The 22,390-nt window shown below is 46.5% G+C and overlaps 2 protein-coding genes across 2 annotated transcripts; both read left to right on the top strand.

The window, feature by feature from the left end:
• Positions 1 to 3,408: 3,408 nt before the first annotated feature.
• Positions 3,409 to 4,641, top strand: LOC121574340 (olfactory receptor 4E1-like). Its single transcript, XM_041886955.1, has one exon. It carries the CDS (start codon positions 3,409 to 3,411, stop codon positions 4,345 to 4,347), a length of 939 nt encoding a protein of 312 aa, XP_041742889.1. The 3' UTR covers positions 4,348 to 4,641.
• Positions 4,642 to 19,958: 15,317 nt separating this feature from the next.
• LOC121574339 (olfactory receptor 4E1-like) lies at positions 19,959 to 20,987 on the top strand. Its single transcript, XM_041886954.1, has one exon. The coding sequence runs from the start codon at positions 19,959 to 19,961 to the stop codon at positions 20,895 to 20,897; it is 939 nt and encodes a 312-aa protein (XP_041742888.1). The 3' UTR covers positions 20,898 to 20,987.
• The last annotated feature ends 1,403 nt before the right edge of the window (positions 20,988 to 22,390 follow it).

Here is a 22,390-nt window from a genome sequence, read left to right as displayed (position 1 = left end):
TAGGTTGCCTGACCCTTCTTGCCCGCCTTAGGGGCGTTAGGAGGGCAGAACCTTGCTGCGGCAGCACCAAAGGAATGTTTTCCTCCAGGTTTGACTTTGGTTCAAGGGCTTGGCCTGGGTATTGGCAGTCTACTGTGTCGCCAGGGGTTTTGGTCCCCCAAGGCCAGCTTGTTGTCCCCTCCCTGCTGTGAAGCTGGGGCAAGTTGCAGTGATCAACGGGCTGCCACGGGGCCCGGGTTTGCGCCTTTTAAAAAATGTGTCACACTTCTGCCCGATGGCAGTGACCGCGGGGCTGAACCACTCCTTGGGTGTCACAGGGACATCTAAGAGGTCCACTTTTTATTTGTCTGTTAAGTTGGATAAGCTTTATTAAAGTGCCCTTTCTCCCACCACCGCCAGGCTCATGGTACGACCACAGCCTTGGATGGCACTACAGGAGGCACCGAGATTTAGATCTGTAATCATACAGATCTCACCCCAAGCATCTGGATTCAGGGTATCCAAATCCAGTTGCTTCCCCACCTCCTGCAGTAACTCTGCCTGGTAAGCCATCAATAAAGAGGTAATGTTAAGTGCTCTGATTGATAGGGCCAAGGTTTTGTACACCTTGGAAAATGGAGGCAGAAAAGCACTTAATCTTTCCAGTGACGGAAGTGCCAGTAGTGCTAGTAGCAAAGCGTGTGGGGTGGAGGTGGTCAACCAGTGAAGGCTCCACCATAGGAGGGTCGCAAAACCCGGATTCCTGCATATTGTGAAACCCCTAGCTAAGATATTGCAGGTAAGGGGCTTGTCCCATGAGCTACTCGACTCCCTAAGACAAGCTGGGACCACGGGAAGCAGTTGCTTAGCAGTGGCCATGCAGGATGGGAGTATTTTCCTATTGTACAGGTCCCTTCCAGGGTCCTGGCCATCCAAGGGAGCTGGCTACTTGATACCAAGTCTGGCTGTGGCTCGCTTGTTAAAGTCGAGGAGCCCGAACTCCAAGCGAGGGAGATTTGTGTCTCCTCCGTCTTGGGGGCAGGGAGACCTAGGGACAAGAGGTGGGAAGAGCGGTGTCTTAACTCTCCATCTCAGTATCCCATAGCTCGCATTCCCCTGACACTACGTCATCAGACAGTGAAGGGAGGGAATCGAGGCTATCCATAGCCTCGCCCCAGCTGGGCTTGGTTGCGGGGTCTGAGCCTCAACCAAGGCTAGTGGCTGAGAGGTGAGGTTAGGGGTAGAGATAGGGGAGTGTTTTAGCCACCTTCTAAAAACTGCCTTAGACTGCAATTTACAATGCTTACAGGACTCGGGTTGTCGAGTGCTTCCTGAGCATGTTCCCTTCCCAGGCAATTGATGCATAGAAGGTGAAACTCCTTCCCCGCAATCATGGAACTGCAAGCGCAAGAACATGGGGGTTTGAGTGCTTTGCTGGTCTCGTCTTGGGATGGGACAGCAGTGGCCATTATATAGAACAGGGCTAGGCTGAGACTCCTGTTGTAAAAACAATGTGTAAGCCCTGGGCTTTAGATAGGCTTAAGCTAGCTAGTAAAAGCCTCGCGGCTAATGCTATCTACAGTGTACACAGTGAGACCACTACAGCCGCAAGGCTAGAAGTGCATTAACTAGCTGGCAGCTACCTCCTGGCTAAGGCATGCTGTAGCTAGCACCATCCTGGCCGAAGGGAACCGTGTGGGAGTGGGTTGACCTCGGGTAGGTATTCTCTCATGACTGTAGAGGTGTGAGGCTAACCAGTTGGTCACAAATGAGTAAACGTAGGTCAAGTTAGATGAGAGAATCTTACTGTGTTGCAGGTAGTAATGCTGGTGTGGTTAGCTTGCTTTCCAGCTAGCTAGCCAGGTTAGCTAAAGAGCTTTGCGGCGTGAGCTAGCCCTTTGTTAGTGTGGTTAGCTAGCTTAGCAGCTAGCTAGCCAAGTTATCTAAAGCCTTGCAGTGTGGGCTAACCTAGGCTAAAAGAGTCTTGGTAGCTAGCCGTGTGACGCTAGCTATAACCAGAGACTGAAGTAGTAGAAAATGAATTCTACTTGAAACAAAACTTTCCTTTCGGTCAGTCGTCAACACTACCAACAGGAGCTGAGGTCCTATGTTCGGCGGCGTTAACCTCACGGTTCTCCTGAGAACAGTTCGGTACGAAGACAGGGAATTTAGTCTTGCTAAGGAGAGCTTCAGTGAGCGTAGTCTCTTCCGCAAGTGGCTCCTTATAGTGAGGATGACCGCGTGAATGACCGCGTGAGTGGCTCCTTATAGGAAGGAGAGGGGCTCACCTCAATTGCCACTCAACCTGTTGTCTCCAACAGATGCTGTGATTGGATACTTCGAGCCAGTGATCAGCCCCCGAGCAAATCCCATAGTGACACATCGAAACGAGTATTAGAAATATAAACAAAATGTTCCTCCTTAAAACTTTATTTCCGACAGTCAATCACATATTGCTTTCAATATGACATAAAAATGATTGCATTCCATTCATATAGTCTACCATTAATATTGTAATCTATCAAAATAACATTAAAAAAACAACACCTTATTATTTACGTTTTATTTTGCAGCAATGTCAGTATTTACTTTGAGATGCCCCCTCTCCTGTTCACTGTTGACTACAATATATGGGAAGTAAAGTTATTTTGCAGGATACATTTTTATTAAGACAAATGTAAAAGAAGATACACTTTGGTGATGATTAGGTGTTACCAACTACTCACAAATAGTTGAAATACTTTAAATAAGTATTTTATAATTTTTTAACTTTATTAACATTTGCAAGCATTGTCAAGCTTTACAATTCAAATACATTTTAAAATGTATAATTATTTATAAAGCATTTCTAAATGAATCAGTTGTATGTCTTCCTCTTACCATATTTGGGTGAATTACAGAGATGAGCCAAATTTAGAGCCTGTTGCTTGGAAACGGGTTGCCCCACAGTGCTGAGACAGGTGTTAGATATACAACCCCAGTGTTTGAGATACAACCCTGTACCTAATAAAAGGTGGTGGTGTTATTTGTCTAGCCTCAGTTGTAGGATGGTGTGTCAGACGGGGTAATCTAGACAAAGAGAAACCTACTGAAGAACCTCTCACTTTCTCACTCTGTCAATGGTGTGAGATGTTAGAATAAGGCTTATATTTATGTTGCAGGAGGTAATATACTAAGTCTATGTATACAAGATTATTCATTACCAAATATACTTTTATCTTTGTGTAACTTGAGGTTGGGTAAGAAATCTGCGTTTCAGATTTAATTTCATATGATTACATTTTTTAAAGGTTGCAACCTTACAGCACTTCTTTGATATCATACTTAATGTAGGAATGATCATTGCAATTGTATAGCTAAATTGTGTTTGATTCGTACTGTATCTTTTCGATTGATTCTCGTTTCTCCTCCAGGTTCTCTGCCCCTCAGATGGAGAACCATACATACAACGAGCACTTTCTCCAGCTGGAGGGGTTGAAGGTCACCCACCAGTCCTCCTACCCTGTTTTCATTTTCATCCTCATCATATACATCTTTACTATGGTGGCCAATATCAGCCTTACAGTGCTGATCTCCATGGAGAGGAGCCTGCATAAGCCCATGTACATCCTCCTCTGCAACATGCATCTCAATGATGCTCTCAATATCACAGCCATCATACCTCGAGTGCTGAGTGACATTTTAAAAGCAAGTGCAGACAGATATATTACCTACATTGAATGTGCCACGCAAGCGTTCTGTGGTCACTTTTTTGGTACGAATACACATACAATACTAATGATTATGGCCTTTGACAGGTATATGGCCATATGCAACCCTCTACGATACGCCACCATCATGAACAACAAAATGCTTGTGAAGCTGTGTGTGTCTGCCTGGGGAGTGTCGTTTGTCTTTGTGGGGGGGCTTATAAGCCTCTCAATCCGCTTATCACGCTGCAGGTCACAAGTCATCAACCCTTTCTGCGACAACCCATCATTATTCAAGCTCTCCTGTGACGACTTGCTCATCAACCAAATCTATGGTCTCTTTTTCACCGCTGTATTCTTAATTGCCTCCATGGGGAGTGTGGCTCTGGCATACATTAACATCGCCATTGTGTGTGTGAGAAGTAAAAGCAAGTCACTAAACAGCAAGGCCCTGCAGACCTGCTCTACACACATGGCTGTATACCTCATTATGCTGATAACCGGTTTCGTCATTATCTTTCTTCATCGTTACCCACAGTGGTCAAACCAAAGGAAAGTGGCATCCATTATGTTTCACTTGGTTCCACCTTGCCTCAACCCCATTATCTATGGGCTACAGTCCAAAGACATCCGGACATTATTGGTGCAAATGATCAAGTCTAAGACAGTTTTTCTTTAATTGTAAGATAACTTTTGTGTACAGGTTATGTTTTCCCCTATTGAAATGCAGTTTGTGAACTAGGACTATGTTAACAAATGTAAAAAAGTATATTATATTATTCTATCCATGGGTTATAGTACACGTTTCATCACAATATTGTTTTGAATGATCTTTTGAAGACTGACTCCCGACTGAACATTCTACTCAATACAGTACATTCTCAATTGGCACTAGGGTTGCAAAATTCCAAGTATTTTCCCCCAAAATTTCCTGGCTTTCCAGAAATCTGGGATTTCAGTTTATGCCATCCTGATTTCTGGAATCTTCTAAAGCAGATTTCTGGAAAACCAGGGAATTTGGGGAAAGCTACCGGAATTTTGCAACCCTAATTGGCTCCAAAAGTGCATTAGAGTGGCTTGGAAAAACGATGACATTTCTAAAGGAGACAAATCATTTGTGGGAAAACCTTTTGTCATCAAGGTGATGTCGTCAGATTGACTTTAGATGTAGTATAATATTAGCTAACTAGCTAAGATTGAGGGGAAAGCACCGGATTTTAGCTAGCTAACATTAGCATTGCTAGGTATTTTTGACTAACTATGCTAGATAATGGCAACATTGTCATCTGTCAGATATACTGCTGTAAATCTGACGACATCATAATGATGACAAAGTTGTTTCCTACTAATTATCCTATTTCCAAGCCACTATAGTGTAATTTAGACTAACCAATCATTAGCCCTGTTAAGAATGACTGGGCACCACTCGGTAGGTTGTTCCTGGCACCAACGAAGATGGCGGCCTCGCAACTAGCTATTAGGAAACTTTGCAGTAATTTTGTTTTTTTTATGTATAATTTTTTACATTATTAGCTCAGAAAGTGTTTTGCATCATTTCATACAGCCGGGGAAAACTATTGGATATCAGAGCGACTCACCAGCATTACGACCAGGAATATGACTTTCCCGAAGTAGATCCTTTGTTTGCTCTCCCCAGGGCAACTGAACTGATTCCAGCTGCTGACCCAAAACATCGCCGGCGGAGGAGAGGCACTCGGAGTGGCCTGCTGGTCCGACTTAGGAGGCGCGAACACCACCCACCGCTTCCAAGTATTCTACTTGCTAATCTTCAATCTTTGGTTAACAAAGTCGATGAACTACGGGCAAGGATTTCTTTCCAGAGAGACATCAAGGCCTGTAACATACTCTGCAACAGAGCCTCTTCAACCTCATGTCTGCTAAATGACTAAAATGCCCTCCAAGACACATACAACACCCGATGTCACAGGAATGCCAAAAAGATCATCAAGGACATCAACCACCCGAGCCACTGCCTGTTCACCCCGCTATCATCAGTACAGGTGCATCAAAGCTGGGACCGAGAGAATGAAAAACAGCTTCTATCTCAAGGCCATCAGACTGTTAAATAGCAATCACTAGCACATTAGAGGCTGCTGCTGCCTATTGAAATCACTGTATATACTGCGTTCTATTCTATAATATTTTTCTGTATCTTAGTCCATGCCGCTCTGTCATTGCTGTCATTGCTTGTCCATATATGTATATATTCTTAAATCCCATTTCTTAATTTTTTGTGTGTATTGGGTATACGTTGTGTAATTGTTAGATATTACTGCACTGTCGGAGCTAGAAGCATAAGCATTTCGCTACACCCGCTATAACATCTGCTAAACACGTGTATGTGACAAATAAAATGTGATTTGATTTGAAATTTGATTTGATTTGACTTCCAGGAGCCACTATGGCTGAAATGTCTTTAGAACGCTCATAACAATGGTGTGACACAACCGAGTGATGGTGGTGCAACCAATTAATATTATATTATTTATTACTGTCAATATAGAGATCATTGCACATAATATAAGAATTATAATATTTAATTTATATTTTTTACTAAAATAAACATTTTTGTAAAAACAGTATTAGTTATTGATATCATGGCAATGTCAGTATACACACTGAGCTGCCACATCTGCTGTTCACGTTTTAATGTATTGTACTATGCAGGGTTGCAAGTTATTTAGCTAAAGGGGCCATTTCAGAGGGGCTTCACTATGGTGATAAAACATCAACAAAAGTATATACCATTAAATATTTTCAAATTATTAAGTGGCCATTGTTAATAAAAATAAATAAAAAATAAAAGTATGTCATTAACCCCTCTATGTCTTCAGTAAAGACTTAAAGGTTGAGACCGAGTCTGCGTCTCTCACATGGATAGGCAGACCATTCCATAAAAATGAAGCTCTATAGGAGAAAGCCCTGCCTCCAGCTGTTTGCTTAAAATTCTAGGGACAATAAGGAGGCCTGTGTCTTGTGACCGTAGCGTACGTGTAGGTATGTACGACAGGACCAAATCGGAGAGCTAGGTAGGAGCAAGTCCATGTAATGCTTTGTAGGTTAGCATTAAAACCTTGAAATCAGCCCTATACTTAACAGGAAGCCAGTGTAGAGAGGCTAGCACTGGAGTAATATGATCAAATTTTGGGGTTCTAGTCAAGGTATTTTGGAACTAACTGAAGTTTATTTAGTGCTTTATCCAGGTAGCCAGAGAGTAGAGTATTGCAGTAGTCTTATCTAGAAGTGACAAAAGCATGGATTTGCTTTTCTGCATCATTTTTGGACAAAAATATTCAGATTTTTGCAATGTAATGAAGATGGAAAAAAGCTGCCCTTTAAATATTCTTGATATGTTCGTCAAAAGAGAAATCACGGTCCAGAGTAACGCCGAGGTCCTTCACAGTTTTATTTGAGATGACTGTACAACCATCAAAATTAATTGTCAGATCAAACATCAGATCGCTTTGTTTCTTGGGACCTAGAACTAGCATCTCTGTTTTGTCCGAATTTAAAAGTAAAGAATTGTCCGCCGTCCACTTCCTTATGTCTGAAACACAGGCTTCCAGGATAGGCAATTTTGGGGATTCACCGTGTTTCATCTAAATGTACAGCTGTGTGTCATCCTCATAGCAGTGAAAATTGACATTGTGTTTCCGAATGACATCACCAAGAGGTAAAATATATATTGAAAACAATAGTGGTCCTAAAACGGAACCTTGAGGAACACCGAAACGTACAATTGATTTGTCAGAGGACAAAGTGCTGCATGTTATGATGACAGACACCTGTCTCAATCAATGAGAGAAGCAGGGGCGCAACTTTGGTTTTAGAAGTGGGGGGGACGTAACTTGGCGGAGGGTCTGGGGTCCTCCCATTTTTTGGGGCATTTAAAGCTCATTTCTTGCATTTATACACAATCTAATACAAAAACAGATGGCCCTTCTAGCCATCTCTATTTAGAACAACAAAAAGTAAGAAAACATGACCACAGTCATCAAGCTAGGTAAGAGATCATTATTAAATATGTTTAAGTGATTGATAAGACTGAACTAAATCAATGATAATTCAATAATCAACATCGTGTTGCACCTTTAACCAATAGTCTAACAAATAAAGTACAGACTTACCCCCTAAAAAAAAAAAACTTTTTATTGTCAAGAGGTGAGGTGTATGTGGGGTGGAAGTCAGGCGCAGGACACCGAGGCTCAGTCCAACAGAGTTTACTCAAATAATCCAACAAGGAAACGGTAAACAAACTGCCTCGAAAAACACAGAGGCAAGCATTACGCACAATGCGTAAAACACTCAAACAGAAAACAAGAAACGAAACACGCAGCACTACGACAGGCGAACAACAACACACAATCCTACTAAGCAAACAGACAGAACTTATAGGACAGGTGATCAATAAACAATTGGACACAGGTGTGACAGACAGACAAAAGCAATCACACACAGAACAAAGATCGGTGGCAGCTAGTACTCGGGGACGGCGACCGCCGACGCCTGCTCGTACAAGGAGGAGGAGCAGCCTCGGCAGAATCCGTGACAGTACCCCCCCCTTGACGCGCGGCTCCAGCCGTGCACCGACCCCGGCCTCGGGGACGGCCAGGAGGACGCGGACCCGGGCGCGTGGGATGCCCACGGTGGAACTCAGTCAGGAGGGATGGATCGAGGATGTCCCTCCTGGGCACCCAGGACCGTTCCTCCGGACCGTACCCCTCCCACTCCACGAGATACTGGAGACCACTCCTCCGGCGCCTCGAGTCCAATATAGTCCGGACCCTGTACGCCGGTGCCCCCTCGATGTCCAAAGGGGGTGGAGGGGTCTCTCCTATCTCCTCCTCTTGGAGTGGACCAGCTACCACCGGCCTGAGAAGAGACACATGGAACGAGGGGTTAATATTTTTGTACTCAATAGGCAGTTGTAATCTGTAACACACCTCGTTCAATCTTCTCAGGACTTTGAAGGGCCCCACAAACCGCCGACCCAGCTTCCGGCAGGGCAGGCGGAGGGGCAGGTTTCGAGTCGAGAGCCAGACTCGATCTCCCGGTGCGTACACCGGCCCCTCACTGCGGTGGCGATCAGCGCTCGCCTTCTGTTGACGGATGGCACGCTGCAGATGGACATGGGCAGCGTCCCACGTCTCTTCTGAGCGCCGAATCCACTCGTCCACCGCAGGGGCCTCGGTCTGGCTCTCGTGCCACGGTGCCAGGACCGGCTGATACCCTAAAATACACTGGAAAGGTGTTAATCCGGTGGAGGAGTGGCGGAGAGAGTTCCGGGCCATCTCTGCCCAGGGGATATACCTCGACCACTCCTCCGGCCGGTCCCGGCAATAGGACCTCAAAAACCTACCCACATCCTGGTTAACACGTTCAACCTGCCCATTGCTCTCTGAGTGGTACCCCGAGGTAAGGCTAACCGAGACCCCCAGGCGTTCCATGAAAGCCCCCCAGACTCTGGAGGTGAACTGGGGACCTCGGTCGGACACAATATCCTCGGGGACCCCATAGTGCCGGAACACGTGGGTAAAGAGGGCCTCGGCGGTCTGTAGGGCAGTAGGGAGACCCGGCAGTGGGAGGAGACGACAGGCCTTAGAAAACCGATCCACAACGACCAAAATGGTAGTATTACCCTGGGAAGGGGGTAGATCGGTCACAAAATCTACAGATAGGTGGGACCATGGTCGTTGTGGAACGGGCAGAGGATGTAACTTACCCCTGGGCAAATGTCTAGGTGCCTTACACTGGGCACACACCGAGCAGGAGGAGACATAAACCCTCACATCCCTGGCTAACGTTGGCCACCAGTATTTCACGCTAAGGCAGTGCACCGTCCCACCAATACCAGGATGTCCAGAGGAGGGTGATGTATGAGCCCACGAAATAAGCCGATCACGAACCTCGAGCGGAACGTACGTCCGCCCCACAGGACACTCGGGGGAGTAGGGTCGGTACGCAGCGCCCGCTCGATTTCGCATCGACCTCCCATACTACCGGAGCCACCAGACAAGACTTCGGCAGTATGGAAGTAGGCTCAATGGACCTCTCCTCCGTGTCATACTGTCGGGACAGTGCGTCTGCCTTACCGTTCTGGGACCCAGGGATGTATGTGATCTTAAACACAAACCGGGTTAGGAACATGTTCCACCTAGCCTGACGAGGGTTCAATCTCCTAGCTGCCCGGATGTACTCCAGGTTGCGGTGATCAGTCAGAATGAGAAAAGGGTGTTGAGCCCCCTCAAGCCAATGCCTCCACACCTTTAGGGCCTGGACTACAGCTAACAGCTCCCTGTCCCCAACGTCATAATTGCGCTCCGCCCGAGCTGAGCTTCTTGGAGTAGAACGCACAGGGGCGGAGCTTAGGTGGCGTGCCGGACCGTTGTGACAGGACTGCCCCAATACCGGTCTCGGACGCGTCCACCTCTACTTGGAAAGGCAAAGAGGGATCCGGATGTGCCAGCACCGGGGCCGAAGCGAACAGGTTCTTCAGCTTGACAAATGCCCTGTCCGCCTCAGCTGACCACCGCAAGCGCACCGGACCCCCCTTTAGCAGGGACGTAATGGGAACTGCAACCTGTCCAAAACCCCGGATAAACCTCCGGTAGTAATTAGCAAAACCCAAGAACCGCTGCACCTCTTTTACGGTGGTTGGAGTTTGCCAATTACGCACAGCTGATACCCGATCTACCTCTATCTCCACGCCAGACGCGGACAACCGATAACCCAAAAAGGAGACGGACTCCTGGAAGAACAGGCATTTCTCTGCCTTGACATACAAGTCATGCTCCAACAGTCGTCTCAATACTCGGCGCACCTGGGCTACATGCTCGGCTCGTGTAGAAGAATACACTAGAATGTCGTCAATGTACACCACTACACCCTGCCCATGCATGTCCCGGAAAATCTCATCAACAAAGGATTGGAAGACTGAAGGAGCATTCATTAACCCATACGGCATGACGAGATACTCGTAATGACCCGAGGTGGTGCTAAATGCTGTTTTCCATTCATCCCCCCTTAATGCGCACCAAATTGTACGCGCTCCTGAGATCCAACTTTGTGAAGAAACGCGCTCCGCGTAATGACTCCGTCATCGTCGCAATCAGTGGAAGTGGGTAACTGTATTTTACTGTGATCTGATTGAGACTACGGTAATCAATACACGGGCGCAATCCCCCGTCCTTCTTCTTCACAAAGAAGAAACTCGAGGAAACCGGAGAAGTAGAGGGCCGTATGTATCCCTGTGCCAAGGACTCGGCTATGTAAGTCTCCATAGCCGCAGTCTCCTCTTGAGACAGGGGATACACACGACTCCTGGGAAAAGCTGCTCCGGTCTGGAGATTTATCGCACAGTCCACCTGTCTATGAGGAGGTAGCCGTGCTGCTCTCGATTTGCTAAACGCTAGTGCTAAATCCTCATACTCGGGGGAATGCGCAGTGCGGGCACTTGGTTCGGACTCTCTACCGAGGTCGCCCCTATGGAAACACCTAGACATCTCCCTACACACTGGGCAGACCACTCCATAAGAGCCCTCTGTTGCCACGCTATGGTAGGATCGTGGGTGCTTAACCAGGGAAGCCCCAACACCACTGGGTACGCAGGAGAGTCAATCAGATAGAACTGAATGATTTCCTCATGACCCCCCTGCGTAGTCATCGTCAGCGGTGCCGTGACATCCCTGATTAGACCCGACCCCAACGGCCGGCTGTCTAACGCATGGACAGGGAATGGAACTTCTACCGGCCGAAGGGGGAATTCCTAACCTAGCACAAAATGCCCGATCAATAAAGTTCCCAGCTGCGCCTGAATCTACTAGCGCCTTATGCTGGGAATGAGGTGCCACCTGTGGAAAACGCACAGGAATGCTCATGTGACCAACAGAGAGCTCTGGGTAAGTGGGGCGCCTACTCACCTGAAATGACTCCCCCAGTGCGTGACCTGTTGTCCCCTCTCTCAGAAGACCCTCCCCAGCACCTGGCCGCGGTGTGTCCTCCACGGCCACAGTTGGTGCAGGGATTGGCCCTCCTCGGGTTCTCCCTCCTCCTCTCTCTAGCGCCAGCACCCCCGAGCTCCATAGGAATTGGCTCAGAGGTGCTGGAGGATGGAATGGACGACCCCCACTCGGGACGTCCGCGGGCGGCCAGCAGGGTGTCAAGCCTGATGGAGATGTCCACCAGCTGGTCGAAGCATAGGTTGGTGTCCCTGCAGGCCAGCTCACGACGAACGTCCTCTCGCAGGCTACACCGATACTGGTCGATGAGGGCCCTCTCATTCCATCCCGCATCCGCAGCTAACGTCCGGAACTCCAGTGCGAACTCCTGTGCGCTCCTCTTCTCCTGTCGGAGGTAGAACAGACGCTCCCCCGCCGCCTTCCCTTCAGGTGGGTGATCGAAGACTGCCCGGAAGCGGCGGGAGAACTCAGCGTAGGTGATGGTAGCTGCGTCTATTCTCCTCCATTCGGCGTTGGCCCATTCCAACGCCTTACCGGATAGACAGGAGATGAGGGCGGCGACGCTCTCGTATCCCGAGGGCGCTGGGTGTATAGTAGCCAGGTATAGTTCTATCTGCAGGAGGAAACCCTGACACCCGGCTGCAGAACCGTCATATGCCCTCGGGAGCGAGAGCCGAATGCCACTGGGTTCCGGTGCTGAGAGAGGAGGACTGGTCGTTGGTGATGGGATCGTGGGTGATGGCGTGGGCACTTCCCTCGTCACCAAGCGACTCATCTTGTTGGACACCTCGTCAAGGGCGGCCTCAAGTTGCTGGAACAAGATGTCTTGATAGCGTAACTGCTCCTCCAGCAACCTGGGTGCCGCCACTGCTCCTGCTGACTCCATGATGGTGTGTTGTTCTGTCAAGAGGTGAGGTGTATGTGGGGTGGAAGTCAGGCGCAGGACACCGAGGCTCAGTCCAACAGAGTTTACTCAAATAATCCAACAAGGAAACGGTAAACAAACTGCCTCGAAAAACACAGAGGCGAGCATTACGCACAATGCGTAAAACACTCAAACAGAAAACAAGAAACGAAACACGCAGCACTACGACAGGCGAACAACAACACACAATCCTACTAAGCAAACAGACAGAACTTATAGGACAGGTGATCAATAAACAATTGGACACAGGTGTGACAGACAGACAAAAGCAATCACACACAGAACAAAGATCGGTGGCAGCTAGTACTCCGGGGACGGCGACCGCCGACGCCTGCTCGTACAAGGAGGAGGAGCAGCCTCGGCAGAATCCGTGACATTTATTTTCTTTATTATCTTTCTTTATATCACATTTCAGCCAGCCCTAGCCGCCTGCACGCCCGACCCCCACCAGTATAGTCAATAACTCAACTCTCTCCCCAACACAACTTCCTTCCCATCTTATTTTTTTGTTTCAAGGGAAAGGTTTGGAAAACAAAAGTTTAATAAGAACACACATACGGTACATCTACACATTGACACACAGAAACAGTACATCCTCTATATATTTCATATCATAGGCCTAATAGTACCGTAGAGCTCTTTTTACTTGCACACAATATAGCTGGGTCACCCCGTCCTACCCCTAGGGGTCCACGGCCCTGCAGCACCCCCAACCCAACACACCCCACTCAGCTTTAGGATCATAGTGAATCATTCATTATTGGTTCCAGGTGTGTTAAGCCAAGGCCAGAGTGACAACCAACAGTACGGCAGACCCCAATTGCCAGGACTGAGCAGCCCAGCAGCTAAGGATTGCCTAAATAGGTACAGTATCTTCCCTGACGTGGGCATGTTTTCAATACAGACTCCTTTAGTCGTACAATATTCCAAATAAAGCATCCAGACCTTATGAAAGTTGCACAGTATACCCTTAATCTTGTAATAAATCAAATCTCGTGATACATAACTTGACATTTCTGCCACCAAATTTCCAATTAATGGCAATGCATTTCTCAGCCGCTATACATGTTAGGTTACACAGCTTCTTCTGATAACAGTCTCCAGTATCAACATTTTCAAGCAAACAAAAACAGGGAGAAGAGAGAATCTGTAGACATGCTGAGATAAAAGAACATACTCTTTGCCAGAATTCAGCCAGCCTTCACAAGACCATAACATATGCAAATATGTCCCGTTTTGTGTTTTACACCACCAGCAGAATAATTACATTTCTGAGTGCATGATATTCAGTTTCACTGGTATAGAGTATGTTCTATGGATGGAAAAAGGGGTGGCTTGCAAGCCGAAGAACACCATCCCAACCGTGATACACGGGGGTGGCAGCATCATGCTGTGGGGGTGCTTTGCTGCAGGAGGGACTGGTGCACTTCACAAAATAGATGGCATCACGAGGAAGCATAATTATGTGGATATATTGAAGCAACATCTCAAGACATCAGTCAGGAAGTTAAAGCTTGGTCGCAAATGGGTCTTCTAAATGGACAATGACTCCAAGCATACTTCCAAAGTTGTGGCAAAATGCCTTAAGGACAACAAAGTCAAGGTATTTGAGTGGCCATCACAAAGCCCTGACCTCAATCCTATAGAAAATCTGTGGGCAGAACTGAAAAAGTGTGTTCGAGCAAGGAGGCCTACGAACCTGACTCAGTTACACCAGCTCTGTCAGGAAGAATGGGCCAAATTTCACCCAATTTATTGTGGGAAGCTTCTGGAAGGCTACCCAAAACGTTTGACCCAAGTTAAACAACTTAAAGGCAATGCTACCAAATACTAATTGAGTGTATGCAAACTTCTGACCCACTGGGAATGTGATGAAAGAAATAAAAGCTGAAATAGATCATTCTCTCTACTATTATTCTGACATTTCACATTCTTAAAATAAAGTGGTGATCCTAACTGACCTAAGACAGGGAAGTTTTACAAGGATTAAATGTCAGGAATTGTGAAAAACTGAGTTAAAATCTATTTGGCTAAGTGTATGTAAACTTCCTACTTCAACTATATACTGCAAAATTCACCTGAGCTCCATAGACTGGTCTTCCTTGGCTGTCTGACGCTGCAGGGACGCCTGTCATCATCTGATCCTGCTAAGACATGATGAGCATAGTGTTGTGTACTGACTGTGCACCATGACAGTGAAGCCTGTAGAGCTGTTTATACCGTGTCAGTGTAAAAAGTAGGGAATTAGCTGGGGAAACTGACAGATCAATAATGTTACATTGCTATGCTGACTCATAAAAACTCACATTGCATTAAATAATGTCAGAATATTGGTTTTTAATCGTTTGGCCGCTAGTTTCATCGTCTGATTCTGGTCTAGTGCGATTGAGGCAAAAATAATAGTTAAAGTTAGTGAGCTAGTTAGCTAACGTTAGCCAACATTTGGCTAGCTCTAGCTAACTGTACAATGGTACATCATCAATTTTACTTCTGTTGAAACGGGACAAAACAAAGGCTACAAAACATTTCCATACACACAACAGCTGTTAGATACTGCTACCTGACAGATAGCTAGCTAGAGGCTAGCTAGAGCTGAACTGGCTGTGGTAGCTACTAGCTAGCTAACTAGCTGCTAGTAGTTAATTCACTTCAGTTGAGAGGGGATGAAGCATTAGCTAACATAACATGTCAGTTACACTACTAGCTCAGCACTGGGAATAAATACTTTCCCCTCCTGTCAAACAGCATTTACCTTGCCAGCTAGATCAGTCAACTAAAGAGTAGCCAGTTTCTGATCTGCTTGCTTTTACAACTCTGAGAAAAAGAGCAACACACACAGACAGCAGCTGACTCTGTTCATCTCTCCCGTGCTGGTCCTATATGCCAGCCTTTCAGAAGCTTTGCCTTCACACAGCCTGTCAGGCCATACAAACGCCTCACACCACGTGGCTGTTGCCACTCTAATCTGGTGGTCCGTCCGCGCACGGCCCACGTGGAGTTCCAGGGCTCTGGCAGCCTCTGGAACTGCCGTTCTGCGGCCAACAAGGCAGAGTTCATCTCAGCCTATTCTACCCTCCAGTCCCTGGACTTCTTGGCGCTGATGGAAACATGGATTACCACAGAAAACACTGCTACTCCTACTGCTCTTTCCTCATCTGACCATGTGTTCTCGCATACCCCGAGAGCATCTGGTCAGTGCGGCGGTGGCACAGGAATCCTCATCTCTCCCAAGTGGACATTCTCTATTTTTCCCCTGTCTCCTCATTTGAATTCCATGCTGTCACAGTCACTAGCCCATTCAAGCTTAACATCCTTGTCATTTATCGCCCTCCAGGATCCCTCGGAGAGTTCATCAATGAGCTTGACGCCTTGATAAGTTCCTTTCCTGAGGATGGCTCACCCCTCACAGTTCTGGGTGACTTTAACCTCCCTATGTCTGCCTTTGACTCAATTTCTCTCTGCCTCCTTCTTTCCACTCCTTTCCTCTTTTGACCTCACCCTCTCACCGTCCCCCCCTACTCACAAGGCAGGCAATACGCTTGACCTCATCTTTACTAGATGCTGTTCTTCTACTAATCTCACTGCAACTCCCCTCCAAGTCTCCGACCACTACTTTGTATCCTTTTCTCTCTCGCTCTCCTCCAACACTACTCACTCTGCCCCTACTCAGATGGTAATGTGCCGTCGCAACCTTCGCTCTCTCTCTCCCACTACTCTCTCCTCTTCCATTCTATCATCTCTTCCCTCTGCTAAATCCTTCTCCCTCCGATCTCCTGATTCTGCCTCCTCAACCCTCCTCTCCTCCCTTTCTGCATCTTTTGACTCTCTATGTCCCCTATCCTCCCGGCCGGCTCGGTCCTCCCCTCCTGCTCCGTGGCTTGACGACTCATTGCGAGCTCACAGAAGAGGGCTCCGAGTAGCCGAGCGGAAATGGAGGTAAACTAGACTCCCTGCGGACCTGTCATCTTTTCACTCCTTCCTCTCTACATTATCTTCCTCTGTTTCCGCTGCTAAAGCCACTTTCTACCACTAAATTTCAAGCCTCTGCCTCTAACCCTAGGAAGCTCTTTGCCACCTTCTCCTCCCTGCTGAATCCTCCTCCTCCTCCCCCTCCCTCCTCCCTCTTTGTGGTTGACTTCATCAACCATTTTGAAAAGAAGGTTGACGACATCCGATCCTCATTTATTAAGTCAAATGACACCGCTGGTCCTGCTCACATTGACTTCTTTCTCCCCTCTCTCTCCAGATGAAATCTTGCGACTTGTGACGGCCGGCCGCCCAACAACCTGCCCGCTTGACCCTATCCCCTCCTCTCTTCTCCAGACCATTTCCGGAGACCTTCTCCCTTACCTCACCTCGCTCATCAACTCATCCTTGACCGCTGGCCATGTCCCTTCCGTCTTCAAGAGAGCGAGAGTTGCACCCCTCCTCAAAAAACCGACACTCGTTCCCTCCGATGTCAACAACTACAGACCAGTATCCCTTCTTTATTTTCTCTCCAAAACTCTTGAGCGTGCCGTCTCTAGCCAACTCTCCTGCTATCTCTCTCAGAATTACCTTCTAGATCCAAACCAGTCAGGTTTCAAGACTGGTCATTCAACTGAGACTGCTCTTCTCTGTGTCACGGAAGCTCTCCGCACTGCTAAAGCTAACTCTCTCTCCTCTGCTCTTATCCTTCTAGACCTATCCGCTGCCTTTGATACTGTGAAGCATCAGATCCTCCTCTCCACCCTCTCCGAGTTGGGCATCTCCGGCGCTGCTCACTCTTGGATTGCGTCCTACCTGTCAGGTTGCTCCTACCAGGTGGCGTGGCGAGAATCTGTCTCCGCACCACGCGCTCTCACCACTGGTGTCCCCCAGCGCTCAGTTCTAGGCCCTCTCCTATTCTCTCTATACACCAAGTCACTCGGCTCTGTCATATCCTCACATGGTCTCTCCTATCATTGCTACGCAGACGACACAGAATACATTTTCTCCTTTCCCCCTTCTGATAACCAGGTGGCGAATCGCATCTCTGCATGTCTGGCAAACATATCAGTGTGGATGTCGGATCACCACCTCAAGCTGAACCTCGGCAAGACGGAGCTGCTCTTCCTCCCGGGGAAGGACTGCCCGCTCCATGATCTCGCCATCACGGTTGACAACTCCATTGTGTCCTCCTCCCAGAGTGCAAAGAACCTTGGCGTTCTCCGCTAACATCAAAGCGGTGACCCGATCCTGCAGGTTCATGCTCTACAACATTCGCAGAGTACGACCCTACCTTACACAGAAAGCGGCACAGGTCCTAATCCAGGCACTTGTCATCTCCCGTCTGGATTACTGCAACTCGCTGTTGGCTGGGCTCCCTGCCTGTGCCATTAAACCCCTACAACTTATCCAGAATGCTGCAGCCCGACTGGTATTCGACCTTCCCAAGTTCTCTCATGTCACCTCGCTCCTCCGCACACTCCACTGGCTTCCAGTTGAGGCTCGCATCTACTACAAGACCATGGTGCTTGCCTACGGAGCTGTGAGGGGAACGGCACCTCCTTACCTTCAGGCTCTGATCAGACCCTACACCCAAACGAGGGCACTACGTTCATCCACCTCTGGCCTGCTAGCTCCCCTACCTCTACGGTAGCACAGTTCCTGCTCAGCCCAGTCAAAGCTATTTGCTGCTCTGGCACCCCAATGGTGGAACAAGCTACCCCACGACGCCAGGACAGCGGAGTCACTGACCACCTTCCGGAGACACTTGAAACCCTACCTCTTTAAGGAATACCTGGAATAGTATAAAGTAATCCTTCTAGTAATGCTGGTGTGGTTAGCTTGCTTTCCAGCTAGCTAGCCAGGTTAGCTGAAGAGCTTTGCGGCGTGAGCTAGCCCTTTGTTAGTGTGGTTAGCTAGCTTTGCAGCTAGCTAGCCAAGTTAGCTAAAGCCTTGCGGTGTGGGCTAACCTAGGCTAAAAGAGTCTTGGTAGCTAGCCGTGTGACGCTAGCTATAACCAGAGACTGAAGTAGTAGAAAATGAATTCTACTTGAAACAAAACTTTCCTTTCGGTCAGTCCTCAACACTACCAACAGGAGCTGAGGTCCTATGTTCGGCGGCGTTAACCTCACGGTTCTCCTGAGAACAGTTCGGTACGAAGACAGGGAATTTAGTCTTGCTAAGGAGAGCTTCAGTGAGCGTAGTCTCTTCCGCAAGTGGCTCCTTATAGTGAGGATGACCGCGTGAATGACCACGTGAGTGGCTCCTTATAGGAAGGAGAGGGGCTCACCTCAATTGCCACTCAACCTGTTGTCTCCAACAGATGCTGTGATTGGATACTTCGAGCCAGTGATCAGCCCCCGAGCAAATCCCATAGTGACACATCGAAACGAGTATTAGAAATATAAACAAAATGTTCCTCCTTAAAACGTTATTTCCGACAGTCAATCACATATTGCTTTCAATATGACATAAAAATGATTGCATTCCATTCATATAGTCTACCATTAATATTGTAATCTATCAAAATAACAGCACCTTATTATTTACGTTTTATTTTGCAGCAATGTCAGTATTTACTTTGAGATGCCCCCTCTCCTGTTCACTGTTGACTACAATATATGGGAAGTAAAGTTATTTTGCAGGATACATTTTTATTAAGACAAATGTAAAAGAAGATACACTTTGGTGATGATTAGGTGTTACCAACTACTCACAAATAGTTGAAATACTTTAAATAAGTATTTTATAATTTTTTAACTTTATTAACATTTGCAAGCATTGTCAAGCTTTACAATTCAAATACATTTTAAAATGTATAATTATTTATAAAGCATTTCTAAATGAATCAGTTGTATGTCTTCCTCTTACCATATTTGGGTGAATTACAGAGATGAGCCAAATTTAGAGCCTGTTGCTTGGAAACGGTTTGCCCCACAGCGCTGAGACAGGTGTTAGATATACAACCCCAGTGTTTGAGATACAACCCTGTACCTAATAAAAGGTGGTGGTGTTATTTGTCTAGCCTCAGTTGTAGGATGGTGTGTCAGACGGGGTAATCTAGACAAAGAGAAACCTACTGAAGAACTTCTCACTTTCTCACTCTGTCAATGGTGTGAGATGTTAGAATAAGGCTTATATTTATGTTGCAGGGAGTAATATACTAAGTCTATGTATACAAGATTATTCATTACCAAATATACTTTTATCTTTGTGTAACTTGAGGTTGGGTAAGAAATCTGCATTTCAGATTTAATTTCATACGATTAAATTTTTTAAAGGTTGCAACCTTACAGCACTTCTTTGATATCATACTTAATGTAGGAATGATCATTGCAATTGTATAGCTAAATTGTGTTTGATTCGTACTGTATCTTTTCGATTGATTCTCGTTTCTCCTCCAGGTTCTCTGCCCCTCAGATGGAGAACCATACATACAATGAGCACTTTCTCCAGCTGGAGGGGTTGAAGGTCACCCACCAGTCCTCCTACCCTGTTTTCATTTTCATCCTCATCATATACATCTTTACTATGGTGGCCAATATCAGCCTTACAGTGCTGATCTCCATGGAGAGGAGCCTGCATAAGCCCATGTACATCCTCCTCTGCAACATGCATCTCAATGATGCTCTCAATATCACAACCATCATACCTCGAGTGCTGAGTGACATTTTAAAAGCAAGTGCAGACAGATATATGACCTACATTGAATGTGCCACGCAAGCGTTCTGTGGTCACCTTTTTAGTACGAATACACATACAATACTAATGATTATGGCCTTTGACAGGTATATGGCCATATGCAACCCTCTACGATACGCCACCATCATGAACAACAAAATGCTTGTGAAGCTGTGTGTGTCTGCCTGGGGAGTGTCGTTTGTCTTTGTGGGGGGGCTTATAAGCCTCTCAATCCGCTTATCACGCTGCAGGTCACAAGTCATCAACCCTTTCTGCGACAACCCATCATTATTCAAGCTCTCCTGTGACGACTTGCTCATCAACCAAATCTATGGTCTCTTTTTCACCGCTGTAGTCTTAATTGCCTCCATGGGGAGTGTGGCTCTGACATACATTAACATCGCCATTGTGTGTGTGAGAAGTAAAAGCAAGTCACTAAACAGCAAGGCCCTGCAGACCTGCTCTACACACATGGCTGTATACCTCATTATGCTGATGACCGGTTTCGTCATTGTCTTTCTTCATCGTTACCCACAGTGGTCAAACCAAAGGAAAGTGGCATCCATTATGTTTCACTTGGTTCCACCTTGCCTCAACCCCATTATCTATGGGCTACAGTCCAAAGACATCCGGACATTATTGGTGCAAATGATCAAGTCTAAGACAGTTTTTCTTTAATTGTAAGATAACTTTTGTGTACAGGTTATGTTTTCCCCTATTGAAATGCAGTTTGTGAACTAGGACTATGTTAACAAATGTAAAAAAGTATATTATATTATTCTATCCATGGGTTATAGTACACGTTTCATCACAATATTGTTTTGTATGATCTTTTGAAGACTGACTCCCGACTGAACATTCTACTCAATACAGTACATTCTCAATTGGCACTAGGGTTGCAAAATTCCAAGTATTTTCCCCCAAAATTTCCTGGCTTTCCAGAAATCTGGGATTTCAGTTTATGCCATCCTGATTTCTGGAATCTTCTAAAGCAGATTTCTGGAAAACCAGGGAATTTTGGGAAAGCTACCGGAATTTTGCAACCCTAATTGGCTCCAAAAGTGCATTATAGTGGCTTGGAAAAACGATGACATTTCTAAAGGAGGCAAATCATTTGTGGGAAAACATTTTGTCATCAAGGTGATGTCGTCAGATTGACTTTAGATGTAGTATAATATTAGCTAACTAGCTAAGATTGAGGGGAAAGCACCGGATTTTATCTAGCTAACATTAGCATTGCTAGGTATTTTTGACTAACTATGCTAGATAATGGCAACATTGTCATCTGTCAGATATACTGCAGTAAATCTGACGACATCATAATGATGACAAAGTTGTTTCCTACTAATTATCCTATTTCCAAGCCACTATAGTGTAATTTAGACTAACCAATCATTAGCCCTGTTAAGAATGACTGGGCACCACTCGGTAGGTTGTTCCTGGCACCAACGAAGATGGCGGCCTCGCAACTAGCTATTAGGAAACTTTGCAGTAATTTTGTTTTTTTTATGTATAATTGTTTACATTATTAGCTCAGAAAGTGTTTTGCATCATTTCATACAGCCGGGGAAAACTATTGGATATCAGAGCGACTCACCAGCATTACGACCAGGAATATGACTTTCCCGAAGTAGATCCTTTGTTTGCTCTCCCCAGGGCAACTGAACTGATTCCAGCTGCTGACCCAAAACATCGCCGGCGGAGGAGAGGCACTCGGAGCGGCCTGCTGGTCCGACTTAGGAGGCGCGCACACCACCCACCGCTTCCAAGTATTCTACTTGCTAATCTTCAATCTTTGGTTAACAAAGTCGACGAACTACGGGCAAGGATTTCTTTCCAGAGAGACATCAAGGCCTGTAACATACTCTGCAACAGAGCCTCTTCAACCTCATGTCTGCTAAATGACTAAAATGCCCTCCAAGACACATACAACATCCGATGTCACAGGAATGCCAAAAAGATCATCAAGGACATCAACCACCCGAGCCACTGCCTGTTCACCCCGCTATCATCAGTACAGGTGCATCAAAGCTGGGACCGAGAGAATGAAAAACAGCTTCTATCTCAAGGCCATCAGACTGTTAAATAGCAATCACTAACACATTAGAGGCTGCTGCTGCCTATTGAAATCACTGTATATACTGCGTTCTATTCTATAATATTATTCTGTA

This window comes from Coregonus clupeaformis, chromosome 9, assembly GCF_020615455.1.
Source record: "Coregonus clupeaformis isolate EN_2021a chromosome 9, ASM2061545v1, whole genome shotgun sequence".
Classification (NCBI taxonomy): Eukaryota; Metazoa; Chordata; class Actinopteri; order Salmoniformes; family Salmonidae; genus Coregonus; species Coregonus clupeaformis.
This window is presented reverse-complemented; position numbering and strand designations above follow the sequence as displayed.

What these genes read in the sequence shown, in the direction of transcription:
- LOC121574340 (XM_041886955.1), top strand. Translation starts at nt 3,409, where the DNA reads ATGGAGAACCATACATACAACGAGCACTTTCTCCAGCTGGAGGGGTTG.
- LOC121574339 (XM_041886954.1), top strand. Translation starts at nt 19,959, where the DNA reads ATGGAGAACCATACATACAATGAGCACTTTCTCCAGCTGGAGGGGTTG.